Here is a 17,710-nt window from a genome sequence, read left to right as displayed (position 1 = left end):
AAAAAAATGTCCCTACTCACCTGTGGCATCTTGACTAGCCAATTGGTTTTAACCGATTTTTTTTTCTCATTCAGTAAAATTCCAGCAAGTTCCAAATGCATGTATTCAACTTTATAAATCTTGAGTTTTTTAATTGGCAATTATTATGCGCTCTAAGTCGTTGATTTGAGCTTCACACAAAGTTGCGTAAAAACTGGGGATTTTTTGTTTCAGGTAATAAAAAGGTCATCATATCCATGTTTTGATATAAAAAAAAACTCAGAAGTCAGTAATCGTAAGCTCTTGCGGAAGAAATGAACGTATCACATCCCTGCCCAGTTTATGAACAGTATAGGTTGTTGGGTAATTTAGAAGGGGCTTGGAAAAGTGTACTTGCTTGGGCGTTTCTGTTCTAGTTTCAATACCGTATCTCGCTTCCAATGCAACACACCCGAATACCGTCTAAATACATGCAGGTTGATCGGGTAAAGCGGTGTGTGCCCTGTTCGCTCTTTGTATCGCGATGTTGGAACAAAAGCGAAGACTGGCGACTTCACAAAACAAGTACGTAACTGCGGGACAGCGGGACTATCCCCGCAGTCTTACACCAAACCAGGGATTGGGGACGACGCGCCGTACGGTGAACCGGCCCGCCGCCCGCCGCCCGCCGGTGCGACTTTCGAAAAGTCTTTTGTAAGACACTTTGGACCTTTTCGTATTCCGCAGGCAACCCCCGCGGGTATTTGTGCACGGTTTGTGGGGAAAACGACATTAAAGACGACATCCCGCGCTGTTTACATACCTTTACTTTTAGGCTAACTAGTTTTCAATGTGCATCTTTTGTTTTAAAGAGAAAATTTACTTTTATTCCAAGTTTGGGCGTCTGCAACCCTCTGAAAAAAGGAGTTTTGATTTTCCACACAAATCAACCCATCCTGCGTGAGCTGAATTAATATCTGACAGCGAATAATTCAAAGAAATAAGTCAGTTTCTGAATGTCAATTTTCGAGGTGAAATGCAGCGAGGGGACGCATCTTTGTCGGCGGATCTGTTTGTGCGATACGCAATCCGAAATATAAAAGCTACTTATTTGGACGCCCTCCCCCCCCCCCCAAAAAAAAAATCCTATAATAATAAAATTTTGGGGGCGGGGGATTCAGCAGTATTCCAGAAAAAACAGTGACAAAGAAAGAACTAGAAGATAATGGGTAGGCCTACGTTTAAAGAAAAAAAGAGAGAAACATTGTCCAAACACGTCCAAATTTAAAGATTTTTGTGTCCGACGCTTTTTTAGCTGCTTCCATCTAACTTGCAGTGTTTTTCAGACACCCTTAAATAATAGCATTGAATAGGGAGAGTTAATAACACTTTATAATAACTTTAATTTTGTGCTGTAGTATTAATTTCACCAGATTCATATCCTACACCCAATTCAACTTTGGCTCTCATGTATAGCAAAGCGCACATGTAATGACGTCATTATGTCTGAGGTCTTTTGGGCGACATGCAGAGTTTCGATACCGTATACATGTACATGTATATTTCTTTCCATGCAACAGACTTACACCGCGCAATCACGGTTAATACAAGCCGCTATATGCCCCATTCGCTCTTGCGTCACGATATTGGAACAAAAGCGGAGAAGTTGAGCAGGCGAGGGCTTCGCATTCAGTGCAGTAACCAAAGCAACAGGTATACCTTTTGAACAAAAAGGTTACGTAACGGAATGCCGGCTGCAAAGAAACTGGTGAACAATCGTGTTTGGAAACAAAGCTCAAGAGTCGCTCGCGAGAGACCGAAACCTCTCCCCACGGTCTTAAAACAAACTACATTGAATGCTAGAATAGACGACACATCGTGACCAACATAACAGGAACATAACATGCTCCATACATGTTCAAACCGAGTCACTAGCGACGTCCCTTTAAAAAAAAATGGGACATTTGGGGTTTTTTTTTCAGACATCCTTAAATAATAGCATTGATAGAGATCGTAAATAACACAATCTAATTACTTTAATTTTGTGCTGTAGTATTAATTTCATCAGATTCATATCCTACGTCCGATTCAACTTTGGCTCCCATATATAGCAAAGCGCACATGTGATGACGTCATTGTGTCATGTCTTTTGGGCGACATGCAGCCACACTGAGTTTCAATACCGTATACATGTACATGTATCTTTCTTTCCGTGCAACAGGCCTACACCGCCCAAGCACAGGTTAATACAAGCCGGTATATGCCCCATTCGCTTTTGTATCACGATATTGGAACAAAAGCGGAGAAGTTGAACAGGCGAAGGCTTCCCATTCACATTGCAATAAACGTATACGCTTTGAACAAAAAAAGTTACATAACTTTTTTTTTGTTACGTAACGGAGGACTCACGAACAGTGCGCTGCACCAGTCGTGAAACAAAGACCATATCCCGAAAGCACTCTTCCTGGGTAAAACCAATGATTTGATCCTTTCCAAAGAAACTGGTGAACAATCGCATTCGGAGACAAAGCTCCCGAGTCGCTCGCGCGAGGCCGAAACCTCTCCCCGGCGCATTCTTAAAACAAACTATACCAGGAATTGACACATCGTGACCAACAAAACATGCTCCGTACCTGGTCATACTAGTCAGCTACCGTCGCGTCCCTCGACTATGTAAGAATACGGGCACTATTCGGCGAACCGGGCCCGCCGCTTTCGAAATGGCAAGATATTTTTGCGATTCGTGAAAAAAAACCCAGCGAAAATCGTTCCTTTTCTTAATGTTAGCTTAAAATTCTACAACAAAATAAATTAAAAGCAGACACAAGGTCAAAGTGAAAGGAAAGAGGAAAGGACATCGAGTAGTCAGTGGATACTGCAACATGGACTTACCTGTTCAAACGTTTCGCTATAAAGTCAGTTCATTTCAGTTCATTTATTTCCAGTGCTCACTGCATGCAATGTATACGTGTACATGTGCATGTCCAACAAAGGAGCGAAAACAGTAGAAGAATCCATAAGAAAACACAGCTTGTATTATAGGCATGGGCCCTAGAACACAGTAGGCCTAATGTTCAGACACCAAGTGACAATCAAGCAAAATGCTGCATTCAGAGAAAAAGATTTACATGCAAAGATAAACAAGAAGGAAACAGATCAATTATTTTATAAGCAAACAAAGGAATTTAAGGAATAAATAACTATAGTTTCATATATCAAAGTGAACATTCAGCAAAATAAATTTGTAAACATGTAGAACTTCTTCAGGAATCAGTGGTACTATGGTTCCCTCATATTATAGGTTTTGAAGCAAAAGAAGTAGTTAATGGCGGATAGAAATGAATAGTTTGCCGAGTAGAGTAATGTATATCGAAATTCCTTTTAAAAATATAAAATAATGGATTGATGAGTATACGGTATTGGAAATAGACCGATAAATTGTGGAAAAAATACGGCGAATGTACCGTATACGAATGCAAAAAAGTCAGCAAAAGTGCCGATGAAACAGGATCGTTTATAAGTCATTTAATAAATCGTTTGCCGGGAGTTTAAGTTTAGAGGGTTTTCCTATACATACATGTATGAATACAAAGCGCAGATTGAGCTAAACAATCCTCCAAAAGTGTTTCCAACTATATATTAAGACTCAGTGGTTCGACAAACTGTAAATACAATAGCCCAGTGGTTAGGGTCATCGTCCACAGTCCGCGGGGTCCGGGGTTCGAGACCGACCGAGGTGCATTTTTGGTTTGCAATACAAGCGCTCAGTCATTTACTTTAAGAGTCTTAATTTCCCGTCGTCTAATACCAACCGACCTTAGCTCAATCAGTTAAGTAGCCGGCTGGGACTGTCTGCGAAGTCCAGGTTATGCATCTACTCATAGGTACGGGGCTCTTTTGCTGTCTCGGCAGCAAGGCATAGGGTGTCGCCTCGTTTCCTCCCTTAACGGTGCTTGGCCCTCCGGGGTTACATGGATGGATAGGGAAGGAGGTGTGGTGGGCCGGGGAATCCGAGACCCAGGAAGAGCCCTATATGGGAGTCGGTAACCAATCGCGACCCCTGAATGCTTGGTCAACACCACATAACTTTTTGTTTTTCTTTATCACATTATTTTTTTCATTGTCGAGGCTTTAGGCCTATAAGGTACAGTAAAAACGAAAAGGTTTTCTTCAAAATGAAATTCGCCATTTAACATTTTTCCAGCCGGGCTACTGAAACAGACTCCTAATTTTAACAAGCCCGCATGTTTTTCTTTTAGTATCTTATAACAAGAATGTACATACATGTAAAACATGTATCCTGAGGCAATCTTGTCAGTGTTTTAAATAAACAGATCATTTTTTTTACCCTAAACAAATAATAAAATAAGATACAAATTGATACAGGTTTGCTTTCTGAATTGAATGATTCATTTCTTCCGGTCCTTTTGCCGTAGCCCAATATTTTTTCACTCGCCAGCCGGGCTACTCAGTCTTGCGGGCCCCCGCTAAAGTCGAACCCTCAACATATGAAACAGCTATATCAACATTTTAGTGTAAACAGAAAATCCAATCACAATGATCATCTCCACTGCCTGCACGGGTCCCTATTCGCTACTGGGTTAGTGGGAAGCAAATATTGATATAAAGTGTCTTGCCCAAGGACAAATATACTTCAGTATAGCAAGGCTGCTTGTCGGGACCGCACAATGACTCAACTGTATCCAATTCACTCCACTTGGAGTCTTGCTATTGCCTTTTTGCAACCTCTGCTGCACTCCAGCAAGATTAAGGCCCAAAGTGAAGGCCGGAAAAAAATCTTGACAAAAATATCGGCTACTTGGCGGAATAGCCATTTGCAAACACTATAAATGACAACTTGGGGAACTTAATCCCCAAATTTACACGTAAAAAGAAAAAAATATATATATATCGATGTTGTTCAAAATATTTGTCAATGGAATAGAGGACTGGGTATATTTATGGCAATTACAAATCATTATACCCTCACCTTAACACCCCCCCCCCCCCCAAAAAAAAAATCCGAGGCGCTCACAACATCCTGTTTTAATGAATAGGATTAGGAAACCACTCGCGCACTGTTTCACCTGAAAGTAGACGCCTCGAATCAAGGCTAATATTTGCTCTGCGACAAGTTCCGGGATCCCTTGAAATCCGTGAATGACGTTTTATACACGTACACAATGCATGCAGTACACAATGCATTGTACAGTGTATATACTGTACTGTATGTGAAGTGCAGTCATTATTTTATGCGAACTCACGTGTGCATTCAACGTCAAAAGAGTTTAGCTTTTCTCAATGGATTATAAGCTTTTGTGAGATTGCCGTTAGAAATATCCTGGAATAATAAAGTCAAAGGTTGGTCACCGTCTGGTTCATTTTGGGTAATACACGGACGAGTTTTAGGTTACTTTCGACAGCGCAAGTGAAGGGTAAGTTTGTGCGTATAGCAACATTGCATCATTCATTTCAACATACATGACATATGTTCAACATTTTGTCGTCGTTGTTATGCGTTTGTCAAATGCCAAATCTCAACTCAGAATATTGTGGGCTGTTTCGTATGGTGAAATTATAATTGTTGCCGAAATAATATCTTTTAAATTATGTTAAATACGTTTTTGTCAGGAATCACAAAATATTGTTGCTTGTCGGCGAGATTAATAACATGTTTAAAGTTGTGAACAATTGTTTACTTAAGTTTTACTCAGTTAGTAGGCCCAGTCCGAAAAAATTGGGACTCTCAATACTAGTTTTTGATTTTATTGGCTGAATTATTTCCTAAGAAATGCAGCTAAAGGAAAGAGTCTGAATTATTATTTGCATTAAATTGGCGATTTTCCCAAACTAAGTTATTATTCATGAATATAAAGTGGAATAACTAAAGACTGTTAAAACCCCACTGTATATTAAAATGTATTAAATGATCTCTTTTGTTTTCTCTTGCAGACTTTTTGGCAAAAAAGAAAAATTTATGAGTTTACAAATTCTGAAGAAACAAGTGCAAGCATTGAACTTCTGAGGGACTGCAAGTACATGTACCCGTAACTTTTGATCGAAGTATTTCAGGAAAGTGCCCAGTCATGGACGGAGGCCCAGTTAAAGTCAAACGGAACCCTTATCTGAGTGCTAATCCTCTTTCCAAGCTCTTCTTCACGTAAGTCTGAGGTTTATCCTTATTTCCCTTTTTATAAAGTGTGCCGTTCATCCCTGCCGCAGCATATTGTGAGCTCTACGTGCTGGTTTTGCATGAAAAGCTCTGTTCATGGCGATCGTGAAGTGTAGGGCCCGTGTTTTGTTTTGATCAAATTAGAGTCAAAAATGTTTTTTATTGCCCAAAAATTACCTTTACAACCAAAAGCAGACTTTTCTCAATTCTAATGACACCCGTTTGAACAGATTCTTGGGGTAGAAATAACGATTTTCCTGCGTGGTTTGTGCCTTGCGATTCAGCAGTGTGCTCATGGTACATTGTGTGGTGATCGCCATCTTTATTTTCGGGTCGCGTGTTGTCGCCGCGCTGTCATCGTCATTTTACCCCCAAATTCCCCTCAAAAAATCAAAACCCTGCCCTCTATCTACGACATACCTGTTTATTGAGAATGTCGCCAACTAGTTTGGTAGGTCCAATAATTTTAAAGTGGATTTTGTTCCCTTATAGGAACTGGGCCCTACACTACACAATCACCTGTTCATAAGGCCCCCCCCCCCCCCCAAAAAAAGCACAAAAAAACAATTGACAACATTTTTTTTTTGAAATTCCGACCTACTGACCCTATTTTTGAAAGGCATGTAATCTGAAGCAGAAATATTTTTTAATTGGCCTAAGATTACAACCGTACATTGCAGAGCTTTTCCAATTCTGCATGTCGATTCGAATGCCCACACATTAAAAGAATAGCTTATCTGATGCTCAAGAATTGTTTTTGTTCTAAGTGTGTCAAATTAATGTACAGTTTGATACATGTAGTTGGCGCGTGGTGGACACATTGGGCAAAGTATCCATCGTTAACACTTTTTCATGTTTTTTAAGTCAATAATTAAAACAAAATTTAACTGTATTTTGCTTTTGAATTTACAGCTGGATAGGAGGGCTATTTAGTCTCGCCTACAAAGAAAAGAAACTATCACCCAAAGACCTTGATAATGTGCTGCCGTCCGATGAATCAGTCCATTTAGGTGACAGACTAGAAAGGTAAATGCTCTTCAAATATTTTCTTTAAATGAACTCTAAAATTCTGCATAAGAACTTGTTTTGTTTTTAAATCTTCCTTAAAAGATATATGGGATCATTTGCATTTATCCCAAAAGTAACCTACCAAATTGTTATCAAAAAGCTTACTTGGATTAAACTTTGTATATTAAACAAACAAAAACAAAAACAAAAAGTAGAAAGGTAAACGCTCTTCAAAACTTTCTTCAAAAGAACTCTGAAATTCTGCACAAGAACTGTCAAATTGGTGAGTTGCACATTTTCCAGTATAGCAAGTTATCAAACTTCATTTAAAACCCAAGTTTAGTTATTCTGAACTCGCTGAAAAATTTCAAGTTTTTGCATTTGTTTTGTTAATGGGTCCTTTCAAACCAGTAAATAATGGAACGAACTCACTGAGTCTTCACATGAACTCGTGGCACGGGCGCCGCCATTTTAATACACACTAGTTGGTGTCCCTCAAAGAACGTATCGTAAATGCATGGGCATACCTCAGCATTTAAGCAAATTACAAGTTGTTTAACATTGATTGATCGTTCCTGTTATTGTGTTTTGATGTCTTGGTTTTTGTTTCTTGCAGGGAGTGGGTAAAGGAACTTCAGAAAGAACGACTTGGGAAGACGGCAAACCTCAAACATGCGTTGTTTCGGACGTTTGGTTGGTCGTACCTCATCCTTGGCATCTTTGCTTTCATTGAGGTAATTTCAAGCCATTTGCGATCTCAAAATGCAGAGAAATTCCCACAGTTCTAAAACAGGGCATGCAAGTTAAGGCTGCTAGATAGTAGATATGTTTCCAAAACCAAACACATTCATCCCAAATCGATTTGAATGATTTAGCATTAGAATTTGACTTTAGAAATGTTTAATTAAGAAATATTTAATAAATTGTGTGGGCCCTACACATTTTTTATTTTGTTTATAAAGCATTAAGGCAGGCAAATGCAAAAATCCCCAAAGCATAAAAAAAAATTTTAAACCGTTAAAATGCAAAATTATAATAAGCATGAACAGAACTTGTTCTTGTCACGCCAAAAATTAAGTTAAAGAAAAATTTATTGTTGAAAGCATACAGTATCATTCTGTCTGTTTTATTCAACTTCACTTTATGCATTCAAATTAAATTTATGAAACCTCTTTCTTAGCTGTAAAATCTTTGTATCAGAAAAAAAAATTGCATTGTACTTCAAGGGATTATAGATAAATATCTTATTATACAAATATAATTGTTCATTTGCTATTCCTTTTTCACAGGAAGCAGTCCGCATCGCCCAACCGTTTATCCTGGGTCGTCTTATTGACTACTTCTCCCCCACCGTAGTCGTCCAGGAATGGGAGGCGTACGCCTACGCGGCGGGAGTCACCTTGTGTGCTATCACGCTGACGTTTGTCCACAGCCCGTACTTCTTTGGACTTCAAAGAATCGCCATGAAGGTCCGGGTATCCCTGTGTACGCTGGTCTACCGAAAGGTGAGTCAGCATTTGGATTAAAGACAGATTCCAGAAGCAGATTTTCAGGGATGTCGGGAGGGACACGAGAAACTGGAATATTTCATTTTGAAAGGGATCACGTTGGCCTCCTATGAAGATTCAACACTACGGAAAAGGGGTTACAAATCTATAGTAATGATTTTAAAAATATTTGTCTTCTCTCCTCTGGGTTTATTATTAAAATATAAAAACTTGGGGGTATGGCCCCAACTGGCCGTTCCCCTGGTACCACTGCTGTATAGGCATCTGCTACCAACCCTTGCTCTTGCTACGATGAAACAGATTTTTAAAAAAAAAATCCCTAAAAGAGTCTCCAGACAAGGGGCTGTACTCCATCTGGACCCCCTCCCTCCCTTCTTGATTCACTGTCATAGTATAACGTGGACTGAGTGACCTTAAAGTTTCTTAACTTTTGTCTTTTGTCTTTTGGTGTAGATGCTGCGGCTCGACAACACTTCCATGCGTCAGTCCTCGAGCGGTCAAGTAAATAACCTCATGACAAATGATGTCCAAAGGTTTGATATGGTAAGTAAACAACAACAATAACAACAACACAATAATAATGATTGCACCAACAACGAGCAGCATTGAAATATCAGTGCAGTATCAATCACAACAACATGAGCAAATTAAGGCAACACAGACAAAATAAACAACTACAATTAAAAAAAGTTTAAAGAACAATAAAAACAAGTTAACAACCACAAACAACAACAAATGCAAACAGCTATTTACATTAAAAACTTGTTACAACAGTATACAAAATAAATAATATTTCCAAGGGCCCAACATTTAAAACAATCGAATTCAGGGGCGGATTTCTAAAACTGCTCATCGCAGAAAATTTTAAACACAGAAAAGAGTTGCTTAAGCAAAATGATGAGCAATGATTTGTTCTCGGATGATTTTTATCAGAGTGCAAAACAGTAAGCAGTACTAGCGGTGAAAAGTTTTTTCTTTTTAATATCACGATCTTAGACTCTGGACTTTTCTGTCATTTTCCTTTTGACAGGCTCTGATCGCCTTGCACTACCTGTGGCTCTCCCCACTTCAAGCCGTCATAGTCCTAGCCCTCCTCTGGTTAGAGATCGGTTGGGCCTGCCTCCCTGGATACGCGGTTCTTATTCTGCTCCTTCCGATTCAAGCAGGCATGAGCAAACTCTTCTCAAAACTCAGGTACGAAGTCTTAAAATCATCAGCGGCTAGCTTGGTTCAAAACTAATATCTTGTTTGTTGAGGCTTAGAAAATCCACAGCAACAAATGTTTCAGTACCTGGTGTTCAAAAGTTAATGAAAATTTTGATGACATTGAGTGTTGTTCTTACAGAATTTGAGGAAATATGTTTCTGATTTGGTGAAATGAAATACTTGTTTTGTTTTTTTTCTTGTTTTTTTGGTTGTTTTCCGACGGGTAGGTTTATAATGGTCATGTAGGTTTTCCCTTTATTATAAATTTCTGTAAACGAAAGTGACAATATTAATGGAAGTGAAAATGTTCATGAAAATTAAAATTTTTCTAAGGACATTGCATTTAGTTGTTGCCTTTTGGCATCCCTACAGGGGAAAAACTAGTCAGTAATTCCTGAAACTTCATGTCGGTGACTCATAAGTAAATCTCCCTCCAGCATTGTCAGCGTCTAAGCTGACAAATCATGACTGTACGAGACAAATTTCCCCAGTCCCCGTACCCAACTACCCCCTCCCCTGCCCGACACGTGGCTTAATAAACCCAGGAAGTCATGGCTCTGTTCAGGCACGTCCTCGCTGAGATAAGACTAGAGCAGGCACTTTGGCTGCTTTTGGGCTATAACCATTTTCCTTGGGATGTTGAATCTACTAGCAAAATGTTGATTCACTCCTGGTTAAAGACAAGAAACAGTATGAAGCTTTCCTGGATTAAGCAAAATCCCCCTTTCGACATCAAATTGTCTTGTTTTGAGTGAGGTCATCAATTTGGAGGTAATTCCAAGATGTGTGCGAAGAGAAGACAAGCTTCTTATTTTAGAAACTGCAGGTTCGAGATTCCGACCCTAAAAGTTCCTTCTAAATTTCATGAATGAGGTTGTTTTGTCATTGTGATATACAGGCCGGCTGAACAGAAAAGTTACTCGGCTAAATGAGGAATTTACCTTACATGAAATTTTGACAGGAAACAGTTAAGCAAATTTTTTTGTGTGAAAACCTTAACAATGTTTTCATCTTTTGAAGAGTTAAAGGGAATATCCAACATTTGCTATTGCTGTAATTTTCAGAAATATATGGATTTAGGAGGTTATTATTTTGTTTGATGTTTTGGGTTTGAAGATGCTGGTAAAAAAGACAAGAAGAACAATCGTTTTCTTAGAGTCTGGTTCCCTGAGCCCACATAAGTTGAAATGGTGAAATTTCGATGTAGGGGAATTGTAAGGGCAGGGAATCAGGCTAGCTGGCTTTTACCCGTTCACAGGTGTGTAATGGATTGCAAAGAAAATGCGGACTTACTAAATATGATAAATTGAGACTAGTATTTGTAAACAGCCATTTTTTTCCAATGCTGGTCAGCCGACCAGCATTAGAAATTGATACAAAAACACTCCTTTTTTTTAAAATGACAGCACACCGGGTGCCATGATTTTACAGGATGCTTTAGACTGGAATTCACTAACAGTCCAGTAAAGTATTCCAGAATAATTTGGTAGTTTTGTTTTTTGATGTTTGCAAATGTTGTATATCCCCTTTAATGACAATGTTGTTGTAAACTTTGATTAACTGTTAACAGGAGAAAGACGGCAGCTCATACAGACAAGCGAGTGGGAGTGATGACAGAGATTATAAACGCCATGAGAGTCATTAAGATGTACGCTTGGGAACATCCATTTGGTGAATTAGTGCAGAAAATCAGAAAGTAGGTATACATGTAACTTGTGGATTGCTAAAAAATGTCACATTTTGTTTTGTTTTGTTGTAAATTAGTTTTAGACTGATTTGAGTTCCAAGATGGAAATAGTTTACTGAATGTAATCATCTGTATTTCCTTAAAACTTGTTTTCAAGTAAAAATCAACATTTTTTAAAATTGTCCTTTGATTGGAGATCTACTGATATATTACAATTTAAAAGATTAGATAAGGCAACAAAATAGTTCTGCTTCCAGTTTCCCTACTTACCCTATTCTGGCAGCCCCTACTCTAATTTTTGTTATGGGAAAAATAAGGGAAAACACTCAAAGTCATCAATTTCTACCTTTTACCCTTGACTACGCGCAGACGCCTGCATATGATTGTACACCAAAAAATTGGCCAAAAAAAATTCCTAACCTACCTACCCTATTTTTGAATGCCATGAAATCGGAAGCAAAACTATTTTTGGGGCCTAATGTGTAATTTTTGAAACTTTTTTTTTTAATAAAAAAAACCTTAATTGTTGAAATTTCTCCTTCAGGGCAGAGATTCGTAAGATCATCCAGGCATCCTACCCAATGGGGATCAATCTCCTCCTCTCTATCTATGGCAACCGTCTCCTGGACGTTTGCATGATCATCACCTACGCCTTCACCGCGACCAACATCCGCGTCTCGACCGTGTTTGTCGTGGTGACCTACTGTGCGACGCTGCGAGGGTCATTCTTTCGGTTTTTCTTGCGAGCAATTCAGATGCGATCGGAATGCCTGGTGTCCATCAAGAGAATTCAGGTACATATCAGGAGTGATTATCGCTTGACGAAATTGGGAGGAATTGGAAAAAAAGGATACTCTGGGGTAGAATAAATTTTGGAGGAACAAATCTTCGTAATTCTTTTTAATTATGAGTTTATGGTTTCTGACTAGTACTTGTTCTGCAAGGACCTTGACTCATTGAGAGACGTTCAGTCAACATTTATTTATTTATTCCTTATTTTTTTTTAAAAATTTTGAAGAATATTCAAGATTCCCACTTGAAGCAGTTTCTTGGCTCAGAATAACATATATTTATTCAGTCATTTTATTCTTTACAAATTTTGAAAAAAATATTCAAAAATCCATACTGTGTTGTAGAAATTCTTGCGATATTTTTTGAAAAATGTCTTTAATGGTCTGATGATTTCTTGACAGAAATTTTTGCTGCTGAAGGAAATTTCCCTGCCATCCGTTGACCCCTCTGATGGCCCTCATCAAAACCCAGGAATTCATGTGCAAGACTTGGCGGGCTCTTGGGATGAAGTGAGTAGCATTTTGTTTTTATTCCGTAACAAAAAAAAATAAAAATTCTCAAAGGTAGAGAGTATTTTACTTGCAATTATCCAACTTTTTAGTTACCCTTATGTCTTTGGTCACACTTGTCAATGCAGTTTGTAAAATTATATATGATTTTGATGGTGAATAGGCCTTAAAAGCTCAACATAATTTTGTTTTTTGCATTTAAAGCTATTTTCAACGAATGAAGCTGTAAGTGATGTAATTTATGAAAATGTAATTTATTTCAACAAATCAAGCTGTAGGTAATATTTCCGTAAGTTATGAAAGTAGTACTTGAAATCTGGAGTCTGTTATAAACTAAACTACTTCAGAGCAGGGCCAATTAAGTTGGACACCCTTAAAAAAATGCTGCCTTTCGGAATGAGAGGAAATAGTTACTTTAAAGGGAATGTACATGATTGGCTTTCCTGTAATGTTCAGAAATGAACTATTTGAGGGGTTAGTATCATAAATCAAATACTGTTACACTGACATGTTTGAAGTTTTGTGTAAAAAAATGCTTGAAAAACCAAGAAAAATAAATATTTGCACGTAGTCTGGTTCCTTGACTCCACTAAAGGTAAAAATGTATCAATTTAAAGATGCCGAAAAACTGTAAGATAAGGGAACCAGTCTAGCTGGCCTGCACCCGTTCATGAACATGTAACTAATAGCAAACACAATTTGTACTGAAAAATGGTAAAGTTGGAGCAGTAGTTGAAAATAAGTTAGGTTTTCCAACAGTGGTCGGCCGACCACCGTTGGAATTTTATTAAAAAAAATACCAGTTTCTTCAAACTGACTTCACACCAGGTGTCATAATTTTACAGGATGCTTTAAACTGTCATTTACCAACATCCTAGTAAGGTATTTCGTAACAACTTGGTAGTTTGATTTTTCGATGTTTGCAAATGTTGTATTTTCCCTTTAAGTACCATAAAAACACAGTAGTCCCTGTACTGTCCCTAACCAACCAGGCGCTCTATGGTTTCCTCAGGGAATCAATACAATGTAATACAATGTAGAGAACAGGTGCTAGTATGTTAAAGTGTTCGCTTGGAATTCAAAATGAAGGGAAACACCCTGGAGTCTAGCTGTACACAAAAAGGTTCAGCGCTATCTGACCTCAATTATGAATGGACTTCAAAGGGGAATTCCCTATGACACCATATCCTGGTTCCGTGGTCTGCCAAGTTAATAATTACATCCTGGGGGGACTGTAGCCAGACATTCATTATGTTGACTCAGTGGAGAACCACACTAACGCAATTCCAAGCAACCGAACAATGCAACTCCAACCTTGGGGGGGGGGGGGTCCAGGATCTGATTTGTGTTTTTTGCTTTCAGTAGGATCATTACGAGACTTAAGTTTGGGTGTATGTAGTAGTACTACACAAGTACTACACAAATAATGACTTTGAACAACCTAATCAGTTTTCCACACTTTGGGACTATGGTTAATTTTTTACAGCATATTTGAAGTAAACAGGATCTGGTATTCATGAGATTCAATTGGTAAAAGGTCTGGTTCCTGACCCTTGAAAGTTCAATTGCCAGGGCAATTTGGGTTACTGTGATTATTAGCTGTTGGTACGCTGACCGATATGTGTTATACTTATAGGTGAAAATTTATGTCACAACATAATGTGACGTCACATTAAAGGGGCATTTTTCTAGCGCTTAGATGTATAGAAATATAGGCCTGATTTTTGTCGTATTTGGAAATGTAGTTAGGCAGGGATGTGATATTGGTGCAAAATTGAGATGGGGGCATGATGAGGTCATCACATGTTATGTGACGTCACATTAAAGGGGGGCATTTTTCTATGGCTTACATCTTTAGAACTATAAGGCCAATTTGATTGTAATACCTAAACCGGGATGTTTTATACAGCCTGTCTCCAAAAAAATGGTACAATCGAAAACAATTTTTTTTCAATATTAAATCTCAACATAAGTAAGTCGTTTTGAGCATCACATTAGAGAAAAAAGACCAGGCTTTCCAATACTTTTTGTTTCATCTCATTTGCTTTTGTCAATCCAGAGATAACTCCAGTTTACTGCGGAACACAAAAATCGAGTTTGTTTCTTTTGCCAAGTTGCAATCTTTTGTGAGCTTCAAGACAGCATGGCACAGTACTCGAAACAACTCTGCCCATGCATAAAAGTGACACAAAATCAATTTTGGTGTATCGCACTAAATTGATTATATCTCTGAATTGACAAAAGCAAATAAGATCAAACAAACACTATTGGAAAGCCCATCTTTGTTCTTTAATATTATGCCGAGTAAGAATGACTTATTTTGAAATTTCATATTTAACCAATTTTTTTTCTGATTTTACCATTTTTTTTGAGACAGGCTATAGACGAAATTTGGAATGACTGATGGTGACATCATCACATGTCACAGAGTCGTTTCAAACAGCCGAAACAGCTGTGTTTGTCCGTAAACACTTTTCTAGTTTTTGATTGATACAGAATTGAAATTACATTTGCTGAAAAATGATTTTAATAAGTTTGGGTAAACAATAGTATAACAATCTTTAGTGAAGTCACTGGTTCAAACTTGCTGACAATTTGGGGAAATGAAATGAAAAACAATTCAAATTCTTTGTTTGACTAATTTTTCTCCATTTTTAAAGAGCTGTCATTGTGGTTTCAGTTAAACCATAGAGCAAGGAAATAAACATGGTTGTATAGTCTTGACAAAATGAATAGTGTGTTTTTTATTCTTCGCATTAACGCAAAAAGAAATAGTACCTAGTATGTTTTTGACATTTTTGTGGGAAATTATAGGATTGATGACAACTGTTTGTAAAATAAGAATAATAAAAATAACTTCTGTGTGTGTTTCCACTATGTTGGACAAAAAAACTCTTTGACCACAAAACAGGATTCCCAGCCCTTTGAAAAGGAACCAGGACTTAAGTTTGACAAAGGAGAATTGTTAAGTTGTGTTTACACGAAAGCCAAGTCCTTAATGCAGGTAACACCCATGGAGTGACTGTACTGTATTACAAGGATATATTTTCTTTCAGATAATGGACAAAAGCAGGCGTCAGACATCGCCTGAGGGTTATCATTACTTTATTTCTATAAGTCAATTTGTACATGCAGAAGGATATGTACATGTACCTGGTAGCTTAACCTTATCAACCTGAATCTATCAATGTCCACACCCAGGGTTTGTAGTATTATGAAAGATTAAGGACCGAAAATAGATGTAAATCAGACAACCCTCCTTTTGTTTGATCAGTCACACACAGTCAAAAATTCAATCCAGTTCCCCTGCCATGCCTTTTACACAGGCTAGTCACCAACAGTCAGATCGTATTTCTTTTAGGCACTGTGACAGTCAAATTCTATCAACAGACAAAAGCAGGTGACTGGTAGACACAGCTGGATTATCAATTTCCTACAGTCAAAACATAGCGATATCAGGTTTCATAACAATCACAGCCAGTCAATCCTGCTTTATGAAGGCAGGGAGGGCTCAACTGTTACAAACAGTCACTTGATTTCTTTTGACAGCTGGGCTGGCCTTGTTGAAATTGCCAGCCAGAGAGGGAGGGGCCGGGCCATGTGTGCCGTTGGTTTTACTGCATGTGCCATTGGCTTTACTGCAGAACAGTTTGAAGGGTTTCAAGATAGTGGTGTACATTTACTGGTACTATGGGAACTGATGACCCTGTACCTGTAAAAGACAGTCCTTATCAAAACTGAAGACAACAGAAAACTACAACCTGGTAAATCCCCCCTGTTGTCAGGACCGCCAACCCTTATCAGTGTCAATATTGGTGATGTCTGAAAGGCTTTATACTGGTAGCTTTATGGGGTAAACTGTAACTTTTGTGAGCATCATCTGTCAGTTGTAAAATGCACATAAACATGAAATCTGTTTTTGGTTTTCCATGTAGCCTGGTTTTCATTTTGAAACTTCCCCACAAAATGGCATTCAGAACCTTACTTTTTCATATTCTGAGACACTTGTAAAGTTGGTTGCGGGTACCTGATCCCATAATGTGGAACCGGTTCCTGCCATCAGAGGTCGGGTACTCGGGTACCCGATTTTGATGCACATCCCAATATGAGGAGTGGAATGACAAAAGCTTAATTATGCAAACTAGATTCAGATGTAGCATTTATGTTTCTATCAGGTAAATTTACTAAAAAAAAGGTAAAGAATTAAAGGTATTATACAACATTTTGCTTTTGCTGTAATTTTCAGAAATGGATGGATTTGGGGGTTAGTATTTTATAGCAGATGTTGTTACAATGACCTGTTTTTATGTTCATAGATACTGAAACCAAGATCCCTGACCCTACTTAAAAAAAACCTGGAGCAATCTATACACGCCAGGGATTGTCAGGTCAGGGAACCAGACTAGCTGGCTTGCATCTGTTCATGGATGTGTAACAGATTGCAAACAAATTGTGCACTAACTAAATTTGGTAAATTGGGGGAGTATTTGAAAAAAGTATGGGTTTTTTTCAACAATGGTCTGCCGACCATCGTTGGAAATTGATACAAAAATTCCACTTTTCTGGAAAATGACAGCACACCAGGTGCCATGATTTCACAGGATGCTGGAGACTATTATCCACTTACAGTCAAGTAAGGTATTTCATAATAATTTAGTAGTATTTCATAATAATTGTTTGATGTTTGCAAATGTTGTACATTACCTTTAATCTAACATCATTTTCAGTCTTCTAATAATTTTTTTTTTATTTTTTTTTTACTTTGCAGAATTTAGACAACCCTTCACTGAGTAACATTAACTTTGATGTCTCCAAGGGAGAACTGTTGGCTGTGATTGGTCCGGTGGGATCTGGCAAGGTCAGTCTTAAT

General features: G+C 38.2%; 1 protein-coding gene across 1 annotated transcript in view; it reads left to right on the top strand.

Annotated features, from left to right (window-relative positions):
* Nucleotides 1-5,200: 5,200 nt before the first annotated feature.
* LOC119734515 (multidrug resistance-associated protein 4-like) overlaps nucleotides 5,201-17,710 on the top strand; it is a 29,921-nt gene continuing 17,411 nt past the window's right edge. The window contains exons 1-11 of the mRNA XM_038208048.1: nucleotides 5,201-5,393; nucleotides 5,911-6,118; nucleotides 7,043-7,156; nucleotides 7,755-7,872; nucleotides 8,428-8,643; nucleotides 9,100-9,189; nucleotides 9,677-9,840; nucleotides 11,423-11,548; nucleotides 12,084-12,333; nucleotides 12,733-12,840; nucleotides 17,609-17,698. Coding sequence (XP_038063976.1) covers nucleotides 6,045-6,118; nucleotides 7,043-7,156; nucleotides 7,755-7,872; nucleotides 8,428-8,643; nucleotides 9,100-9,189; nucleotides 9,677-9,840; nucleotides 11,423-11,548; nucleotides 12,084-12,333; nucleotides 12,733-12,840; nucleotides 17,609-17,698 — 1,350 coding nt within the window. The 5' untranslated portion in view covers nucleotides 5,201-5,393; nucleotides 5,911-6,044. The remainder of the gene's footprint in view (nucleotides 5,394-5,910; nucleotides 6,119-7,042; nucleotides 7,157-7,754; nucleotides 7,873-8,427; nucleotides 8,644-9,099; nucleotides 9,190-9,676; nucleotides 9,841-11,422; nucleotides 11,549-12,083; nucleotides 12,334-12,732; nucleotides 12,841-17,608; nucleotides 17,699-17,710) is intronic.

The sequence above is a fragment of the Patiria miniata genome, unplaced genomic scaffold (assembly GCF_015706575.1).
Source record: "Patiria miniata isolate m_02_andy unplaced genomic scaffold, ASM1570657v1 HiC_scaffold_27, whole genome shotgun sequence".
Taxonomy (NCBI): domain Eukaryota; kingdom Metazoa; phylum Echinodermata; class Asteroidea; order Valvatida; family Asterinidae; genus Patiria; species Patiria miniata.
Note: the sequence above shows the minus strand (reverse complement) of the source record. Positions and strands in the feature narration are given on the sequence as shown.